Genomic DNA, 18,652 nt, shown 5'->3' with positions numbered 1-18,652 from the left:
TTGAAGCAGGATGCAAATCAAGGAATGATTGGCTCTGAGAAACTGAGGAAGGTGAGTTGTTGGCCAGTCCTGTTAAAAGCAGCAAAGAGACGAAACAACTACTTGAGTCCTGTGTTGTTTTAACAACTGATTGACCCCGATGGAGCACATTGTTCCCTGAAAGGATTTCCTCATTTAAAAGATGTGCACTTGAGTAATAAGCTGCAGTCAGAAGAACTGTGCAGCTCAAATTTAGTCCCAGGAACCACCCTCCGCCAGGGGAACCACAGTCAAAACAAATATCTGTGAAGAAAACAAGAGGGGACAACACTGTGAGCTAAGTTTTATCATCTTTTTTATTTTCTCCCTGCGCTGTTTTGCCACATTAAAAACCCTGCCATGAGCTCACTCCGTACTAACTTTGGCTGAAATGTTAATGTTGCGCTTCCAGCCCTGGAAACCTCTTCATCTGTCATATTTTGCTGGTTCTGTCCATTTTTTTCTCAAGTCCCAACAGCCGAGCACTGACCGGTTGTAGGAACTGCAACGGGTTCCTACGGTGTGAAAGCGTCCATAGAAAGTGCAGGAGGGGAAACGGGGCTGTAGTTTCCAACTTGCACCTGGCCAACCAAGTATTTGCTTTTATGCCCTTAAGCATTAAAAACACACCCTCATACTGTTAATGTGTGCAAATAAAAGCATTTCCTCGAATCCCACATTCGACCTTTGAATCTTTTCGGGTAAAACTACCGTATCTTAGTCATATAGTATCCTTTCATTATAGATATCACTGTCCAGTTGAACTTTGCTCAGTGCACACCATATATAAATTGAACTTTGCAGGTGCTGACTTACCATCATACTGCAGTGCACGGATTCATGTTTTGGTTGACTATTAAATTAAATAGCGTTCATTCCCTCCATGACTTTCCTCATTTAGTTTGAAATCTACATTGAAAGCGTCAGTTTGCATTTTATTTTAATCAGATTAAACCAGGCTGTCTGTCCTCGTCCCAGCAGGCGTTTGGAACTTTGGGACGATGACTGCTGTGAAAGGGCAGCTGACAACCTGGGAAACGCTTGCTGACAGCCTGATGACATGGCTGACAGGAGGGAACAGACCCCAAAAAGCTAGGTCAAGCTAGCCATGATAGCAGGAGCCACTCACAATCACTCTTATTCACTCGCCCATCGGTATGAAAAGATCCCCCGCAAGTCTGCGAGAGCAGGAGCAGGTGATGATTCACCAGCGTGGAAACAGAGCTGGTGAACAGAGAAGGTCAGAGAAGCCAGACTGAGATGGTTGGGTCATGGACAGAGGAGGGAGAGAGAATACATTGGTAGACGGATGCTGGAATTGGAGCTGCCAGGCAGGAGGTCTGGAGGAAGACCAAAGAGAAGATTTATGGACGTCGTGAGAGAAGATATGAAGATAGTTGGTGTGAGAGAGGAGGATCCAGAGAATAGGGTTAGATGGAGAAAGTGGACTCGCTGTGGCGACACCTGAAGGGAAAAGCCAAAAGAAGGAGGAGGAGAAGAAGAACCTTGCATGATGACAATTAAAAATCTTGAGTCTACAGTCTTGGAAAAAAGGTATCATACCTAAAGTATGTGGAAGGGCAGGAAGGATCCTGATTCCCAAAGAGCTACTCAACCATCCACCAATTCCATCAGATCAGCTGCCGGAAGGAAAAATTGGACAAACTCCAGGGAAACATCCGATGGGCACAAAACGGAAATTGTACTTAGCTTTGTCAAGAGCCAGCGTGCCAATGAGAAGTTTCAACAATCCTGGAAAAGCCCATCAGAAGTTTGGGCCGGTGGAATCTAAAAGACTGATGAGGCGGCACAACTCAGGATCACATCATCGGCCTCAAGCTGATCAACAGCACCACAGGCTCAGGTGAGGAAGTGGTTTGGACTACCAAGAAAACATCTTCAGTCCCCATCTGAGAAGACACTGCTCCAACACCGGCGTCATCATGAGTTTTGCAAACGCCAGCAGAATCTGTCCCTCTGGGTTCCTATCCTGGATACTAAACCTGCCCATCATGTCTTCATCACTTCTACCGCCTGCACCAACATGTCCGGTGAAGTTTGCACCGTTCACCGCTCTAAACCCTGGAGATATTCTCCACTTCAACTCCATTTCTCTTCCCGTCACTTCCATGACAACTTGTTCTGGCTTTGCTACCTCCAACTTCCTGCACACACACAGTATATCCACCTTTTCTCCATATTTTCAAAACCAACCCCAAACCTTTTGGGAATGAAAACACTTTCAACATGCGTCGATGCGGCAAACATTGAGTTTGCTGTTGTAAAATTAGCAACCTCATGTTAGCAGCGGTGCTGAAAAAATAAAAAAAATCATTCAATAAAAATACGTCACTAATGACAGATTTAATAATGCAGAGTACTTCACATTGTAGGATTTTATTGAGAGAACGGTGAAACATTTGGAAACAGTTTGGAGCACCCAAATTGTTGACAGATTATTTCCATGAAAAGATTTAGTGGAGTTGATTTATCTGATACTTGCCACTGTGATGATTTTAATGGTATTGTAATTATTAGTGGACGGAAAAATTTTGTTTATTTTGTCAAATGCTATTTTATGCATGTAGAACTCAACGCATCGACAGAACGCCATGTTTCGCCTGCTAATATTCTTCTCCTTCTTCCTCTCCCTCACCGTCAATGGAGTCGACGCCGACCTCCTCGTAATCCTTCTCCAGAGCCGCCATGTCCTCTCTGGCCTCCGAGAACTCGCCCTCCTCCATTCCCTCTCCCACGTACCAGTGAACGAAGGCCCTCTTGGCGTACATCAGGTCGAACTTGTGGTCGAGTCTCGCCCAGGCCTCGGCGATGGCGGTGGTGTTGCTCAGCATGCAGACGGCCCTCTGCACTTTGGCCAGGTCTCCTCCTGGAACCACCGTGGGAGGCTGGTAGTTGATGCCCACCTTGAAACCGGTGGGACACCAGTCCACGAACTGGATGGTGCGCTTGGTTTTGATGGTGGCGATGGCGGTGTTGACGTCTTTGGGCACCACGTCGCCGCGGTACAGAAGACAGCAGGCCATGTATTTCCCGTGGCGGGGGTCGCATTTCACCATCTGATTGGCCGGCTCGAAGCAGGCGTTGGTGATCTCCGCCACGGAGAGCTGCTCGTGGTAGGCCTTCTCTGCAGAGATGACGGGGGCGTAGGTGGCCAGGGGGAAGTGGATACGGGGATACGGCACCAAATTGGTCTGGAACTCCGTCAGATCGACGTTGAGGGCGCCGTCGAAGCGGAGGGAGGCGGTGATGGAAGAGACGATCTGACTCATCAGACGGTTCAGGTTGGTGTAAGTCGGACGTCCGATATCCAGGTTCCTGCGACAGATATCGTAGATAGCCTCGTTGTCCACCATGAAGGCACAGTCAGAGTGTTCCAGGGTGGTGTGGGTGGTCAGGATGGAGTTGTAGGGTTCCACCACAGCCGTGGACACCTGGGGAGCCGGGTAGATGGAAAACTCCAGCTTGGACTTTTTGCCGTAGTCGACAGACAGACGCTCCATCAGCAGGGAGGTGAAACCTGAACCGGTGCCACCGCCGAAGCTGTGGAACACCAGGAAACCTTGAAGGCCGGTGCACTGATCGGCCTGAGCAGGAAGGGATTGGAGGAACAGGGTTAGCAAACACAACGTTGATAGATGTCATCGGTTTGACGTGGACGTCCGCCAAGTTACCCACCAGTTTGCGGATCCTGTCCAGCACCAGGTCAATGATCTCCTTACCGATGGTGTAATGTCCACGGGCGTAGTTGTTGGCCGCGTCCTCCTTGCCGGTGATCAGCTGCTCTGGGTGGAAGAGCTGGCGGTAGGTCCCGGTGCGCACCTCGTCTAGAAGTTACGACAAAAAGTCGCCAAACGTCGGCCAGGAATTCTCAGTCAATACGCGCGGGGGGGGGTTCGGATGGATCGGACCTACCGATGACGGTGGGCTCCAGGTCCACGAAGACGGCCCTCGGGACGTGCTTTCCGGCCCCCGTTTCACTGAAGAAGGTGTTGAAGGAGTCGTCGCCGCCGCCAATCGTCTTGTCGCTGGGCATCTGTCCGTCGGGCTGGATCCCGTGCTCCAGACAGTAGAGCTCCCAGCACGCGTTGCCGATCTGGACGCCGGCCTGGCCAACATGGATGGAGATACACTCGCGCTGTGGAAACAAAAGAGGCGGTTAGTGGACACGTATGTTTGGTCGGCGGCGCGCAGGTCTTCAGATGTGTAGCCTTGCCGTTTGCAACTACTTTCTAAGTTTTTGACTTCCTTACCATTATGTTGCTTCCGTCAAGTTAGAGGATTAGAAATGCGCCTGCAGACAAATTGTGAAATTTGCCGAACTAGCTGCGCCTTAAACAATGTGCGCTTTGTGATGCCCCTGTGACATCACAGCGAGCGTCTTTACACATTACACGCAGTAAACATGCGTGATGTGCCCCCCCCCCTGTGATGTCACAGCATCCACTGTGTGACACATGTGACCCCATTTCACAGTAGCCACAATGTGATTTCCTTTGTTTACCTTCCTGTGAAAATCATGGTTTGATACATTGAGTTCAACCTGGTCTAGAGAGGAAAAAAAAGCAAATAAATTCAAGATATTTCTTGATTTTTTTTAGGCGGTGAAAGCTACAATTTGGATCTTAGTCCTTCTCCACACAGAGGAAGAATAATGACCAAAGCCTCCAAATTTCTCGCAAATCTTTCTCATGAAAATCCACCCATTCAGCCAAAGATGCTTCTGATAGTAAATCTCCTTCCGCCCCTGGAATTCTCAGGAGAACCTAGTCAAAAAATCTAATTCGCTTTAAGTCATATTCAAACGGTTTTCTTACCATTTTCTTGTGTTAGTGTCAAATGGGAAATCTTTGAAGCTCCTGCTGTGAGAGGTCAAAGGTCAACACCCGGGGGTATGTAACTGTGGCGACTGTCGATGAGCGCTAACTCCCGGCGCCGCTAGATGCTACATTGACGCCATGTCATGTGGTATTTCACAGCTATGATTGGGTTATACAGTGAGTCCCAATACGAACATCACCGCTTCCCCGTTCAGTTGGGCCGCTCCGCTCCTCCGCTCAAATAATTTTATTACTACGCCCTGCAGCATCACAACTTTCCCCTCCACCATGTTCTTGTCCCCTTTGTGACATCACAGCTTCCACATGGAACTCTTATCATGGCCAAATGAAGTTATTTTCGGAGGCAAAGCTTCCCCTTTGCAGTGCATGTAGGTAAGCGCTTCCCCTTTGAGTCTTTGCCTGTTCTTAGAACATCGTGGCTTCCCCTTTCGGATTGGAAGATGCCAATCTTAAAAAATACGATAAAATACGAGCAAGTCTTGTTAGCATGCTATTCTCTGAAAAATCTTTCCGTCCATTTGGCCTGGAGCTGACAAATTTTGAACCAAAATCTTCTTCAGTTCAGTCTGTGTCTGTTGCTTTGTTAACCATTTTCACCCCCTTCTTACTCCCTTTCTGTGGACACAACATCCTTCTGTAAAACTGTCTGGAATATTTAGGCCAAAAATAACATTTTACAAGCGTTTCTTACCATTTTGTTTCCTTTGTCGGTTGACTTGGATCTTCTAAAAGTTCCCGGTGGATAATACGCTTCGACTGTTATGGGTCGATGGAAGAGATGGCGGGCGCGGGCGGCGTGACCGGGTCATGTATCGAAAACGGTTTGGGCGAAGCATCCAATTGGCCAAAATCGTGTCATGTGACATGTTGGAACAGTTGGATTATGCGAGACTAGTGAAGGACCTAACAGTGACCACTGTGCGCTATGTGACATCACGAGGATTCCCCTGTGTGACATCACACATTCCACGACGTCTCTTTTCTCAGCGACCCCCTTGCTTATTATTAAAAAAAACATTGATTTACAAATGGGAGCATTTAAGCTTTAACATTTGAACGGTTTCTTCTTCTTCTTCTCCACAGCGAGTCAACTTTCTCCATCTAATCTTATTCTCTTGATCCTCCTCTTTCACTACGTCCATGAATCTTCTCTTCGGCAGCTCCCGACTCCAAAATCCATCTACAAATATATTTACTTTCCCTCCTCAGAGGAATTGATCAGTTCAGAAAATGGTATTTATAATTTTAGCATGTAGAAAACAAGTATTTCACTTAATTTTAAGCTTGTCCCCCTCAAATCTTTGTACCTAAGATCTTAAAACACTTGATAGCCTTAACCTTGACAATTTACATTTTATTGTATTTCTTATTCTCCCTCCTTCCTACTATTATCTATAACTGTTATGTTTTTGCTTGAAACTCTGGCACAACAATTTCCTTCGGGATAAATCAAGTTGTTCTCATTCTCAATAAATCACATCAACCACTTACGAACTGCACACGACCAAATATGGCACATATCCTTTAATTTGAAATCAAGTTCATGAATCACCTTAATAATCACTAGAACAACATCACATTACATAATCTGATTGATAATCACTTAATAATTACAAAGGTCAAAGTTGCATTTTCTGTACTTGCTTTTTTTTCGGCCCACGATGCTTTATACAAAGTCGCACTCCAGATTAAAAGGGTCAGAAATATATTCCTAATGCTCTCATCTTGGCAAGATCCTGTGTTTGGAAGGCGTCTGACCAGGCGGAAGTGGGGTGAGGTTGAAATGTGCACGTATGTCGTGGAACGCGGTTCGCTTCGTAGCCACAAACACTGATTGCGTGAGAGAAACGTAGCGTGTAACATGGAGGTGACCTTCGAGCGGCCGGCAGTGCAGCGTCTTACGGGAAAAAATAAAAAAACCCTCCTCCCTCTGACGCATTAAAGTGCATTTATTCACCATTAACCACAAGGACGTCTATAATCACTTTATCAGACAGTAAATTAATCAATAACAAAGACGCCCCCGGAGTGAATGGCGTATTTTGGGAATTCCAATCCAGCTGGTGTCAGACAAGAACGGGTTCCGCTCATTTACATCCCGCCTCTTTTTTTTAAATTTCTTCATTTATTATGTGTTTCAACTATTTATTCATTTAATACTCCATCCATGCTTCCGGTACCTGACCTCTTGGAAAAATTTGTAGGTGCTATTGACTTCTGGATTTTTCATCCAATTAATTTTTAGTTGCTAATTGAAAACTGAAAGGAAATGTGAGATTTCCGAGGATATTTTGCTCTTTTTCTTGTAATCCTTGAGAAAACTTCTCAGCTTTTTTCTGTGTTTTCCAGGAGGAGCGTAAACCTTTGGGCTCCTGGCACTTCGGCGAACCAGAGACCGGTTAATGGTGAATACATGAACGTTAAAAAAAAGGGTTGGAAATATTGGAAATCATTGATTATGTCAGAACAGTTAAGGACAACGCTCGCCATCAGCTTTGGTGTGTAAGACGCCAACTTTAATAGACTACAGTCAAACGTTTCAGACAAGTTTCTAAATAGAAAAGCAACAAGCAGTAGGTTGCTTTTAAAAACAAAAATCACAGATTCACGGGTGAAAAAACAGCAGGGTCTCCGAGGGAGTTGAAACGGGTTGCTACAAAAGAGTTGGCCGAGGATGCGAGACGAACGCGACACACACGAGCGCTGTTTGCCTTTTCACAGCTGAGGTTGTGGGGAAGCTGCTACCCTTTGGCCTCGAAGACGAAGTGTGTTTGTGGAGGGGGAGGGTCCTGCTTCTAGTCTGGTCACACTTTGTCCAACAGACTGCAACGAGGAGCCACAGGACCGACCAGCCTTTTCAAACACGTTCCCTCATAAAGAAGGTTTCGCCCAGGCGTCGTTTTCTGAGCGAACCTCCTCCTACGGACTTTTAATCAGCACATGACCTCATTTGAACTTTATCCGACCCGTCTTTTTAAGCGGTTTACCTCTCGGTGAAATGTCTGTAACTTGGACTTCGAAGCGCACTATCGATCTACTGTAAAACACTGCAGGACGACTTCACAGAAAAAAAAAAAAAAAAAATTTTATATATATATATATATATATATATATAATAAAAAAAAGAAGAGAAAAGGCACACAGCTTGTCCCTTTGTTTACAGAGTGGTGCGAAGGCAGAAACTCCAGTTTGGTGATATTGTGTTTTCTACCTACTGCTTGGTCTGAGTGTGGACGAGAGGGAGGCCACGGCAGCTCATCGCTCCCGCCTCCCGCCTCCCGCCTCCCCCACCCCTCACCGAGACCACGGGTGCGATCGGATTGTGTCCGGACATCAACTGACACGGTTGATGCATCAGCAACGGAAACGAACGTGGGAAGGATCTTAGTGCAGGAAGCGGATGCTCATTTTCTGCTCTACGTCCACCTTCTCCAGGACCTGAGGGGGCGATCGGAAAAACACAGGGTTCAGCGTGAACTACTGCAATCTCAAAAAGGTACGTGCCGCTGCGTATATTTTGAAACCCTCCTGTTGACGTTCGTGAAACAAAACAACTTTTTTTCTATGCTTTATGTCAATGTCACACATGTTGGTTGGGTGTGAGGAGCTGAGATGAATGAACGTAATTTATTATGATTTATAATAAATAAAATGTATTCGGGCGCAATTATTGATGGTGTCAACCAGATTGGGATCAGACACTCGCACAAAACATTCGACAGTCTTTTCTTAAAAACTCCAGCCCCTCAAAAGAAGGGGTGTTTTTCTAGCTTAATATCTAGCATTTCCAACCTTTTCTCATTCAAAATACATGAGAAAATGAGAAGGTGAATACAGACACTGGAGCCTTAACTGTATTTTTTTTTTTTTTTTGAGACACCACATTTCCATAAACCTTAAAAATGCACCCAAAATGCCCATTTTGGTGTAAATCCCATTTTAAGCCCAGACTAAGCAGGAAAACTCACCTTGATGAACTCGTTGAAGGAGATGGAGTTGTCTCCATTCGTGTCTGCTTCCTGGATGGTCCTGTCGGCGATGCTGCCCAGCTGCTCGTCGGAGATGTTCACACCGACCATCATTCTCAGCACCTGGAGAGTAAAACAAGTTATTCTGATGCGATAAACACCTGCGATGACTACGACAAGTAGAGCTGAGCCATAAGAAAATACTCATTTAAAAAAGTTTCTATTATCAGTTCCCCAAGTGATGGAAGATGCAGATCCTAAAAGACGTGGTTTCTTCTGTCAACGCTGCAATTAGCGGCCAGACATCACTGTCCAAAACACAACTGTGGACAAGGCTGGAGCACAAGCATGTCTTTTAGCCTCATGTTTGAGGTCGAACACAATTGTTTGGTGCAAAACAAGAGATCAGTGTAGAGTCATTCAGCCGGCGCCAAGCTTAGAGCAATTACAGGTCGCACAATGTCAGCAGGACCCAGTCGGCGTCTCGAACGAGATGCGGAGTCAAAACACTGAGCTGTGAGACGGTCTTGGGGACAAATAAAGATAAACAAGTGTAACGGCGTCAGGATATTGAGGTCCATAAATATTGGGACACTAACTTTTCTGATCTTTTTGAAATGAAACAAATAAGATGTTCTTTAACTGTAGAGTTTCAGCTTTATATTTGAGTCTTTATGTTCAAATCAGGTGAACAGTACAGGAATTACAGTTTATATATGTGCCTCCTACCTTTTTAAATAGTTGCCAGCTCAGCTGTTCTATGGTTTGGTGTGTTATTTGTTCAATATCCCGTTTACTAGGAGCTGATAAAAGGTCTAGAGTTCGTTTCAAGCGTCCTACGGTATTTACATTTAGAATTATTTGCTGTCAACTCTCAATATGAGATCCAAAGAGCTGTCACGACCAGTGAAACAAACCATCATTAGGCTGGAAAATCAAAACAAACCCATCAGAGAGAGAGAGAAAACGAACTGTGGCCAAATCAACACAAAAAGACCTGGAAGACCACAGAAAACAACTGTGATGGATGACCAAAGAAAACTTGCGCCTTCAGAACAGTTGACCAGATCAAGAGCACTCGAGGAGTCAGGAGTGTGTGTGTGTGTGTGTGTCAGTCAATAATCAAGAGAAGTGAATAGAGAGGCTTCACCACAAGATATAAACCATGGCTGAGCCTCAAACACAGGAGGCTCAGGTTCGTTTGCCAAACATCTAACAAAGCCTTACAGTTCTGGAACCCCATCCTATGGAGGGAAGATACAAAGATCATCCTGTACCATTGTGATGGGAAGAGAAGACTATGGAGAAAGAAAGGAACTGTTCATGATCCACAACATACCACCTCATGAGTGAGGTGGTATGATGGCGTGATGGCGTGGGCATGTATGGCGGCCAATGGAAATGCTTCCCTTTGTGTTTGTGACTGCTGACAAAAGCAACAGGATGAATTCTGAAGTGTTCCAGCCAATACTAGCTGCTCATATTCAGTCAAATGCTCTAGAAGTCATTGGGCGGCTCTTGTTGGACGATGACCCGAAACTTACTGTGAAAGCAAACAGTTTTTTTTTTAAGGCAAAGAAGTGGAATGTTATGCAATGGCCGAGCCAATCACCTGACCTGAATCCGATTAAACACAGTACACTCGCTGAAGACAAAACAGAAGGGAAAATGCCCCCAAATCAAGCGGGAACTGAAGACGGTTACAGTCGAGGCCCTGCAGAGCATCACCGGGGATGGAACCCTGCGTTTGGTGATATTTCTGCATTCCAGACTTCAGGCTGTAATTGACTGCAAAGGAATTGCAATCAAGTGAAAGTGTGATTCATGATTTGTAGTTGTCCTGTTACTTTTGGTCCCTTGAAAAGTGGGAAATGCATACAAATGTCACCTGATTTGGATGTGAATACCCTCAAATTAAAGCTGAGAGTCTACAGTTAAAGCGCATTTTGTTTCTATATCAACTACCTCAACTAGAACAGTGATTCACAAACACACTGCACCTCTGCTCCTCCTGCTTAGAATGACCTCATCATTTACACTTATGTTCACTCTTTCCATTCCATTGGCTGCTGCCTCCATATAGCACAATCATTCAAATTCATGTCTTCTGTGCTTGCACAAGTACATTTTGCATATCTCCATCTGATTTTGTTTTTCGTGAGTGACGACCTGCTAAGAGTTTGTAACAGCCTGCAAAAACCCCAGTGCAGTCACCTGCGCCCAACAACCTTCGATATACGGGGTAATGTGACAGCCGGTAGATACCTGCAGCTACCTGTACTTATTCTGCAACCTCTTTGTAACAACTATTTTGTGACAAGCCTATGTGCTGCTGTGCTCTTTTGCCTTTCCTTTGCAAATCCAAAACACGTGAATTGATTTCCAATTGACGAGCAGCCTCACCTGTAGCAGCTCGTCCCGAGAGATCTTGTCATCCCTGTCCAAGTCGTACAGACGGAAAGCGACTGGGGGAGAGAGGAAGTCGTCAGAGACACGAGGCCAGGGTGCCCGTGATACTCGGGCGGTTTTGCTCGGCCGCGCACAGGGCGTCACTCACAGAGCAGCTTGTTTGTCCTGCTGTTGAGCGGCTCGCTGGCTGCGGCGTTCTTGTTTTTCTCGTTGTCTTCGATGGGTCTGAAGTGAGCCAAGGTCCGCATGAAGCCCCGGAAGTTGACCTGGTCCTCGCTGACAACACAGAGGACAGACGTTCATTCGAGGCGCGAACTCGGGTCACATCCGAGGCTCACTTCAGACTTGATGCTGACATTTATCCTTGTGATTTGTCGAATCACCGTGACTAGCATTTGTATGCCACAAAAACAAAAAGGAAATAAAAACCTACTTTAATAAGTCACCCAATCTGGATTTTCCGTTAATACTCTGTTGGCTCAAAAGTGTTGCCATGGTGCTGCTGCACTCAGACTCATTTGAGTGTTGGGACTCAAGCGTAAGTCTGGCTCTTTCCCCACACACCCCTTCACACACCTTCAGTATTACAGGAGTTTGATTTAAGTCTTGGAAAGTAAAACTGCCTGCACCCGTCAGGAAACGTATTAGAAACTGTGCTGCAACAAGGTTGCACAACGTCTCGGCTTTCTGAAACCCTTTCCGCGCGGCCAACAATCCAAATGGTCACAAGGACAGCGGCTGCTGATGTCATCCAGCGGCCGACGCTGTGGCTCATTTACAGTGGGACATTTCCACTTTATACACACACATTGACAAAACAAACAGGCCTCACAAAGAGGAGAGCACATTTGGAACGCCGATTCTTTTATTTCACTAAACCGCAAATCCGAGTCAACAAACACGTGACCTGCTCAAAGCTTTTCTTGGATGAATTTAGAATTGAATCTGGCTGGTGGTTAAAATTAAGATTGACACGTGGTCACGATCACAAACACTTGATACAGTCGGTGCTGGTGTTAGCGTAAGGCCTCAGGTTACCGTCGCCAGAAAAAGGCGAGAGGCTTTTATCACAGTGGTTTGTGTTAAAATGACATATTCTGGTGTATTTTAAATTGTACTTTTAATGTTTTCTAATCTCATTGAGGTTTTTGTTTTTTGAAACTCCACTGCAGTTGCAGTTGGATTTTGTAACCTCAAAGGCTGTGACCTCACCGCAGAAACCACAGGGAAAAGATAAAGACATTGGTGGGCAGGCCTTTATCACGGTGTTGCCTCAGGCTGCTTTTAAATCACAGACAAAAACTGGCAGCCAGTAACCCGAGTCAAACTCACTCCACCTTCCACTGAACTGAATGTCTAAAAGTCTGAAAACATTCGAACCCGCAGAACGCAAACATCTAGCATTCAGCTTCCAGCCCGTTCTAAAATCTTGTTTTTCTACCAAAAAACTGGCAGGAAATAAGACCCAATGACAAGCCACAAGTCCAAAAATAAAAAGGCCAGAGTTCGGTTTTGCCTCTGGTGTTTCTGTGTGTCGTGCCATGTCCACTGCCAAAAAAAACAATACACAAACAAGCCGGACTCACCCTTCAGGGAAGAAGGCATTGATAATTCTATCTCCCAGGGGATTGATGGCTAACTCGGGGATCCGCTGGAAATCCTCTCGACTGCAAACATAAGGAGACGAGCATTTTTAGACGGATGTCAAACAGGCGTGGCAAAGGTAAGTCAACAGATGCAAGAAGAAAAGCACTGCTAGGCAGGTTAATGCCATGGATTCATTTCAAATGAAAAATTGTGACTCCGAATAATTAATCAGGAGTCAGCTAAAGATTTTGATCGTGTCTGCTTGAAATTTTTTTTTTTTATTCCTAGAGTTCTAAAGGTAACCTTTAAATATCAATTAGACACAGGAATAATCAAGTAATTAATTTCACTGGTTTTGACGCTCGCTTTCTTGCAGGTAATTTCTTGCAACCCTGCAGACAATGACTTTTGAGTCCGTTTGACATATTTTAGCAGTTTTTTTTTTTACCCATTTTCTGGTCATTTTTCAACAGGTTTCTCAGTGATCATTAGTTGTATTTCAACAGTGGAGCAGAATATGAAGTCGTTCTGTTTTACACCGTCAGATACCATCTGCTTTGTATGTATTATTTAACATAATGCAGCAAAATGTGTTCAATTCAGACATCTGAAAAATCTCCTGGATGATAAGATATGAACTGAGGCTCCCCTTGGCCGCAGCAGCGTTTGGAGGCAGACGGTGGTTTGATATATTTTGACAGTAAACAGAGGGGTTAATAGACAATCTCGCTATTGCGGCAACAGAAGGCTGACAGAAAGTCACCTTGATGCAAATGAGACGTGGCGCCTCGGGAGAACAACCAGTGAACCAAGGCGTTATTTTGTGTAAATAAGACTCCCAGAGGTTACGCAGACAATTCTGATCGAAGGCACTCGAGTCCCAAAGTCAAGTTTTAATCATTCATCATTTCTTCACTTATTGCTGGTTCTGGAAGACCGAGGATGGAATTCAAAGTTAATCTGTCACAATAATGTCACAGCTCCACTCAGATCCTCAGGCACTTTGGTCTTGGTACAATTACCGGACCATATATATGCTTTTTATATTATATACTTTTAATCATTCAATCATTCTTGGGGGTTTTAGGTCCCTGAGCCTGAGCCTGCCCAATGCCCATATTTTAGCTGTTCTGACAGGACTTGTCTCAACTGTCTCACTTCCTTGTCTGCAATCTCTTTTTCTTCAGTTACTTTTGATAATTTCTTCTCGATTTGAGTGTGATCTTTACCACAAACTGCAGATAACATAAAGCATGTCTATCAGATTTTTGAAAAAAATAAAATACATATTACTTTCTATTTCAGAATTTACAACACATTTTTTAACCAAACAATTATGTGTAGGGACAAGTAGGGCAGCAGTTGTTTAATTTGCTCTTTCAACTCATTGTCAGATTTAATCTAATCTCTGAAAATGATGGTTAAATCCATCGGTCTACAGGTTCATAGCCTTTCCTGCAGAATACAGGATCTGGTAAAGCTGACAAACAGAATAAAAGCATCTCCTGTTTTGTTTGTTATTTTACAACGGTGTCACCACGACGAAAAACAAAAACAGATCCCGTCCACAAGGCCCGTGGTGTTACTTCTCACCTGAGGGTCCCGTTCTCTCCTTTATCCAGGCTGGTGAAGCGACTGTACAAGCGAGTGATCTGACTGTGAGAAACTGCAGGGACACAATAACAACAACAACACATTATCTTCCTTCCGAGCAGCAGCCGAAACACAGATGATTGACAGAAACTCGCCCAGCTTCTCTGATGGATCTTTTCTTTATTATTTAATTTTACAACTTGTTTATTTTTCCCTTTATTGGATGTTATTCCGTTTATTTCTAGGATCTTTCATACAAACTTTCATACATTTCTGATCAGGATTTTGGATCAGTTTTAATTAGTTCAAAGGATTTTCACTTGTTTTTTTTGTCATTTCAAAAGACATATCAGGCAGTAAAGTGATTTTAAGGATTTTCACATTTGTGTATTTATCGATATCTCCACAAGCTTTAGAAAAAAATCATTTTTTCATTTTCGTGAGATTTCTCTGTAAACCTGAATTATTTTGTGCCATGTCGTTTCCACGACAGTTTCAATGAAACACCCCGACCAGCTGTCAAGAAACTGCGCCTTTTCACCTAATTCCAGTCGCTACTTTCACCACCAACCATCGAAAATAATATAGAAACGAAATATATTATAAAAACTGAATTCTGATGTGCGAGTTAGCGTATTTTATTTCTACAAGTTCTGGTTGAATTAGCTTGACGTTTGCTAATGTTTCGTTGTAACTCTTTACATTAGGAAATAGTTGGAGATACAAGCTTCAATACTTACAGCCAGTTTCCTTTTTTATTTCCTCAATTTCTTCTTCTCGGAGTAACGTGGACGCACGGGATCCCATGGTGAATTAAAACATAAAATAAAAACCGTATTTTAATGATTAAAACGCAGCCGACTTGCGCAACCCGGCCGGCTGGGAGACAAATCTGGACTGACGGCAAAGTTAGCAAACCGGCTAACTCGGCGAGCTACACAGCGACTTAGCTCGACGGAGAAAAGCGGCTTGGACAGCGGAGGTTTGAGTCTGACCGGCCGCACTTTTCCACCGGGAGCTTCGAGTCACCGTCTCCGTCCCTTTCAATCGTAAAAGCTTATTTGGTTTAAAGGCTCAGAGTAAGGTTTCGGTCCGTAAGTTCCTGTTTTATGAAGGGGTGGGAGGGTAGCGGGCGGAAAGAGGGCGGGCGTTTCGGGGTGTCCCCGGCATTCGCCTGTCTAAAAATTCACCATCGTGACGTCACCGCAAGATGGCCGCTTCCGTTCAGGCGCCATCTTGTGAGGACAATCGCGAATTGGACACCAGTTGGATTCCCTTCACTAACCAGGGAAACATTGACGTGTGAAGGATAATAATGCATCAAAAGTGACACTGTCACCAGGGATGAGAAAAGGAACAAATGCAGCTGTTGTTAAATCAGCTTCCTTTTTTTTTATATGTTTCAAATGGTAATTGCAAAGTGCAACAAAAGCGTCCAAATGCACTCTTCTTCTTTGTCTCCTTTGGTTCTTTCCCTTCAGGGTCTCCACAGCAAATCCACCTTCTCCATCCAACCCCGATCTCTGGATCCTCCTCTCTCACACCAACTACCTTCCTACTCTCTCACGACATCCATCAATCTTCTTGGTCCTCCTCGAGACCTGTCCAAATGCAGAGTCATTCTTCAAAATGTCCATTTCAGCAGCAGCAGCAGTTTAAACTGAGAGAAAATGTCAACATGTGATACGGTTTAAACTTTTCTCTTTGACTACTCCCTTCAGGCCTTTTCTCTGTATCCTCCCTCTCTACATCCATACATCTTTGGTCTCCTTTAGACCTCCTGCTTGGCCCAACCTCAGCATCCTCACCTTTGTCCACGAGCGAGCCAACTCAGTGTGGCGTCTCTGAATTCAACACCAAAACATCTACTATGTCCCGTCCCTCCGACGGACTCATTCCTGATCCTCTTCATCCAAAGAGAACCTCGACATCTTCACGTGCGCGACCTCCAGCTCTGCATCCTGTCTTTTCTGTCGGCATCGCCGGTCTCACCGCTGTCCTCGACACCTTTCCTTTCACTTTTATCAGACTTCACCTCTGACTTTTCTCCGTCCGTTCCAACCTGAACATGTTTCCTCAACTTATGCGATACTATTAAATGATCTTCAAAGCTGAAGGACGATGACGTCGGATAAACGTTCGAAATCAGATGAAAAAGTGTTCAAATCGTCTGATGCAATTCCAACGTCCTAAATAAAGTGTCAACATGTGTGGATGTGAACATATGGACAAAATATAAGTTCAAAAAAGAGCAATGTCAGTACCATTTAGGAAAATATATGCATTTATAATGTTAGCACAAAAAAAAAAATCACTTTAATGATTGTAATTTAAATTGGTTTGTTTTTGTTGTGCATTTTTTCGAGTGATTTCTCATCAGTTAAAATGCTAAATTCTCTTTTTCAGAATTTGTTATTTTGATTTCTGTCAGCCATTTCCCACCTGATCTAATTTTCACGCTTCTAAACGGAGCGTCCTCGAGCGCCGGCGTCACCGACCTTTTTGAAATCGAATACTAAGTTTTTTATGAGAACACATCGTGATCCGAATTCATGATATGCTTCTACACCTCTTAAATTGCGATGAATGCGAAGGGCTACCAGTTTAAAACACACTCCTGAAATAAATAACCCTTTAATCACATGTTGTTATTGATCATTTATGATATGTATCGATGTGATCCTGCTAATGATTTCTCACAACAATGATCAAAAATGATTTAGCAAGACAGGAAACAGATAAATATAAACAAGCAACACTCGTGCAATACGTTGCAACTCGTTTATACTAGTGATCAATGATGTAACATACAAGAATCACCTTATTAATCATTCCTATCACCTTTTGAACTTATCACCCCAGCACGCCGAGCCCCTCAATTTGCTTTGCGAGGGAAAAAGAAAAAGAAGCTCACTGAAAAAGAGCTAATCCAGAGGCCCTTGAATAAATGCGATTTATTTAAGGTTCAAATATTGAGCGCATTTCCAAACAAACCCGATTGATTGAGTTTTACTGTAATAGTAATTATTAACCCAATAATGCTTTCTTATCAGGAGATAACCTTAATAGATGTGATGTCATCATGTTTCAGTTCAGAGAAGACAGAGAGAGAATTGACAACGATTCGTGCTTCAAGTGAGACGATCCAAGAAAATACAGCCTCTGCTAGATGTGAAGCATTACGTTTACTCACACACACACACACACACTCACACACACACAGAGCTCTGAGCTTGTCAGTGCTTTCAGATGGAGGATCATTCTTATCGTTTCTGATCATTTACACATTCAAGTCCTTCATGATCTGAGAGGTGTATTTTTTGAAATATTATCATTTTTAAATTCACATCAATGCAAGCGGGACTTAAAAATGAATTGAAAAAAAAGCAGGCGACTTCATGTTTAGACCCCTGATTCAAAACTATAGCAGTGAGTTCAAACGCACATATATAGATATCAGGGTCAAATTATTAACACAAGCAAGATTTGCTCATTTGAAAGGTATAAAACTTAAACAAGTTTTGAAAATAAGGGGCGGGCAGGAAGGAATAACATCTAAATTCTCCGAAAAAAAACATTAGCAAGAATCTTAAAAAAAGGAAAGTAATAACCAGGAAATATAGCAAGAAAATTCAGTTGTTATGCCTAAATATTTAGAGGAAAAAAAAGCAAGCAGCCAGTTGATTTGCTCCATTACCCTTTTTAGACAATTACAACATATTGCCTTGGAAGTGATCTAAAAGTAAAAAAAAAAAAAAAAAACCTAGATATAAGCGTGTAGGAAAAAATTAGGAGCAAATATTTGTAACAAATAACTCGAAAAGAATAACGGAAAATTAACCACTAACAGTCCTAAAATCTAGATACTTCCAAGCTCAAAGTTTCAACACAATTATGGATCTCCAAACCAAAGATGTGATCATACATTTCAAAGATATTATGTTGCTTTGCCTTTTTCACAGTCGTTCCTTAAAATATCCTCAAGGACCTGAAAGCACGTCTGATATAGACTAGTTTCATTAAACATGTAAAAACAATATCAACATTGATCAGGATTGTTTGAGATGCAAAATATCACCCCCTTAAAAAAAGACCAAGATCGACTGTGTAGAAACTCCGGTGGAAGCGGGTCTGTTTATTCTGTGCGAACTTCTTGTCTTTTTTTGTATTAACTGAAGAAAAATAAAAACTAAAAACAAAAAATTGTATCACAGCGTC

General features: G+C 43.6%; 2 protein-coding genes across 3 annotated transcripts; both read right to left on the bottom strand.

Annotated features, from left to right (window-relative positions):
- Positions 1 to 2,401: 2,401 nt before the first annotated feature.
- LOC147238083 (tubulin alpha-1B chain-like) lies at positions 2,402 to 4,595 on the bottom strand. Of its 2 annotated transcripts, XM_086158711.1 has the most exons (4): positions 4,290 to 4,344; positions 3,952 to 4,174; positions 3,715 to 3,863; positions 2,402 to 3,623 (listed from the first exon to the last, which is right to left on the bottom strand). In XM_086158711.1, exons 1-4 carry the CDS (start codon positions 4,290 to 4,292, stop codon positions 2,643 to 2,645), a joined length of 1,356 nt encoding a protein of 451 aa, XP_086014837.1. In that variant the 5' UTR covers positions 4,293 to 4,344; the 3' UTR covers positions 2,402 to 2,642. The 2 variants fall into 2 exon arrangements, with proteins under 2 accessions (XP_086014837.1, XP_086014845.1); XM_086158719.1 differs by having other exon boundaries at positions 2,439 to 3,623; positions 3,715 to 3,816; positions 3,952 to 4,595.
- Positions 4,596 to 6,371: 1,776 nt separating this feature from the next.
- Positions 6,372 to 15,515, bottom strand: chp1 (calcineurin-like EF-hand protein 1). The gene is made up of 7 exons (XM_086158521.1): positions 15,175 to 15,515; positions 14,435 to 14,507; positions 12,841 to 12,921; positions 11,403 to 11,530; positions 11,249 to 11,310; positions 8,846 to 8,968; positions 6,372 to 8,315 (listed from the first exon to the last, which is right to left on the bottom strand). The coding sequence occupies exons 1-7, from the start codon at positions 15,239 to 15,241 to the stop codon at positions 8,262 to 8,264; spliced, it is 588 nt and encodes a 195-aa protein (XP_086014647.1). The 5' UTR covers positions 15,242 to 15,515; the 3' UTR covers positions 6,372 to 8,261.
- Positions 15,516 to 18,652: the final 3,137 nt, after the last annotated feature.

This window comes from Fistularia commersonii, chromosome 1, assembly GCF_037954325.1.
Source record: "Fistularia commersonii isolate RoL2024-O1a breed Wild chromosome 1, RoL_Fcom_v1.0, whole genome shotgun sequence".
NCBI classification, from domain to species: domain Eukaryota; kingdom Metazoa; phylum Chordata; class Actinopteri; order Syngnathiformes; family Fistulariidae; genus Fistularia; species Fistularia commersonii.
The sequence above is the reverse complement of the archived record's forward strand: the minus strand, read 5'-3'. Positions and strand labels throughout refer to the sequence as shown.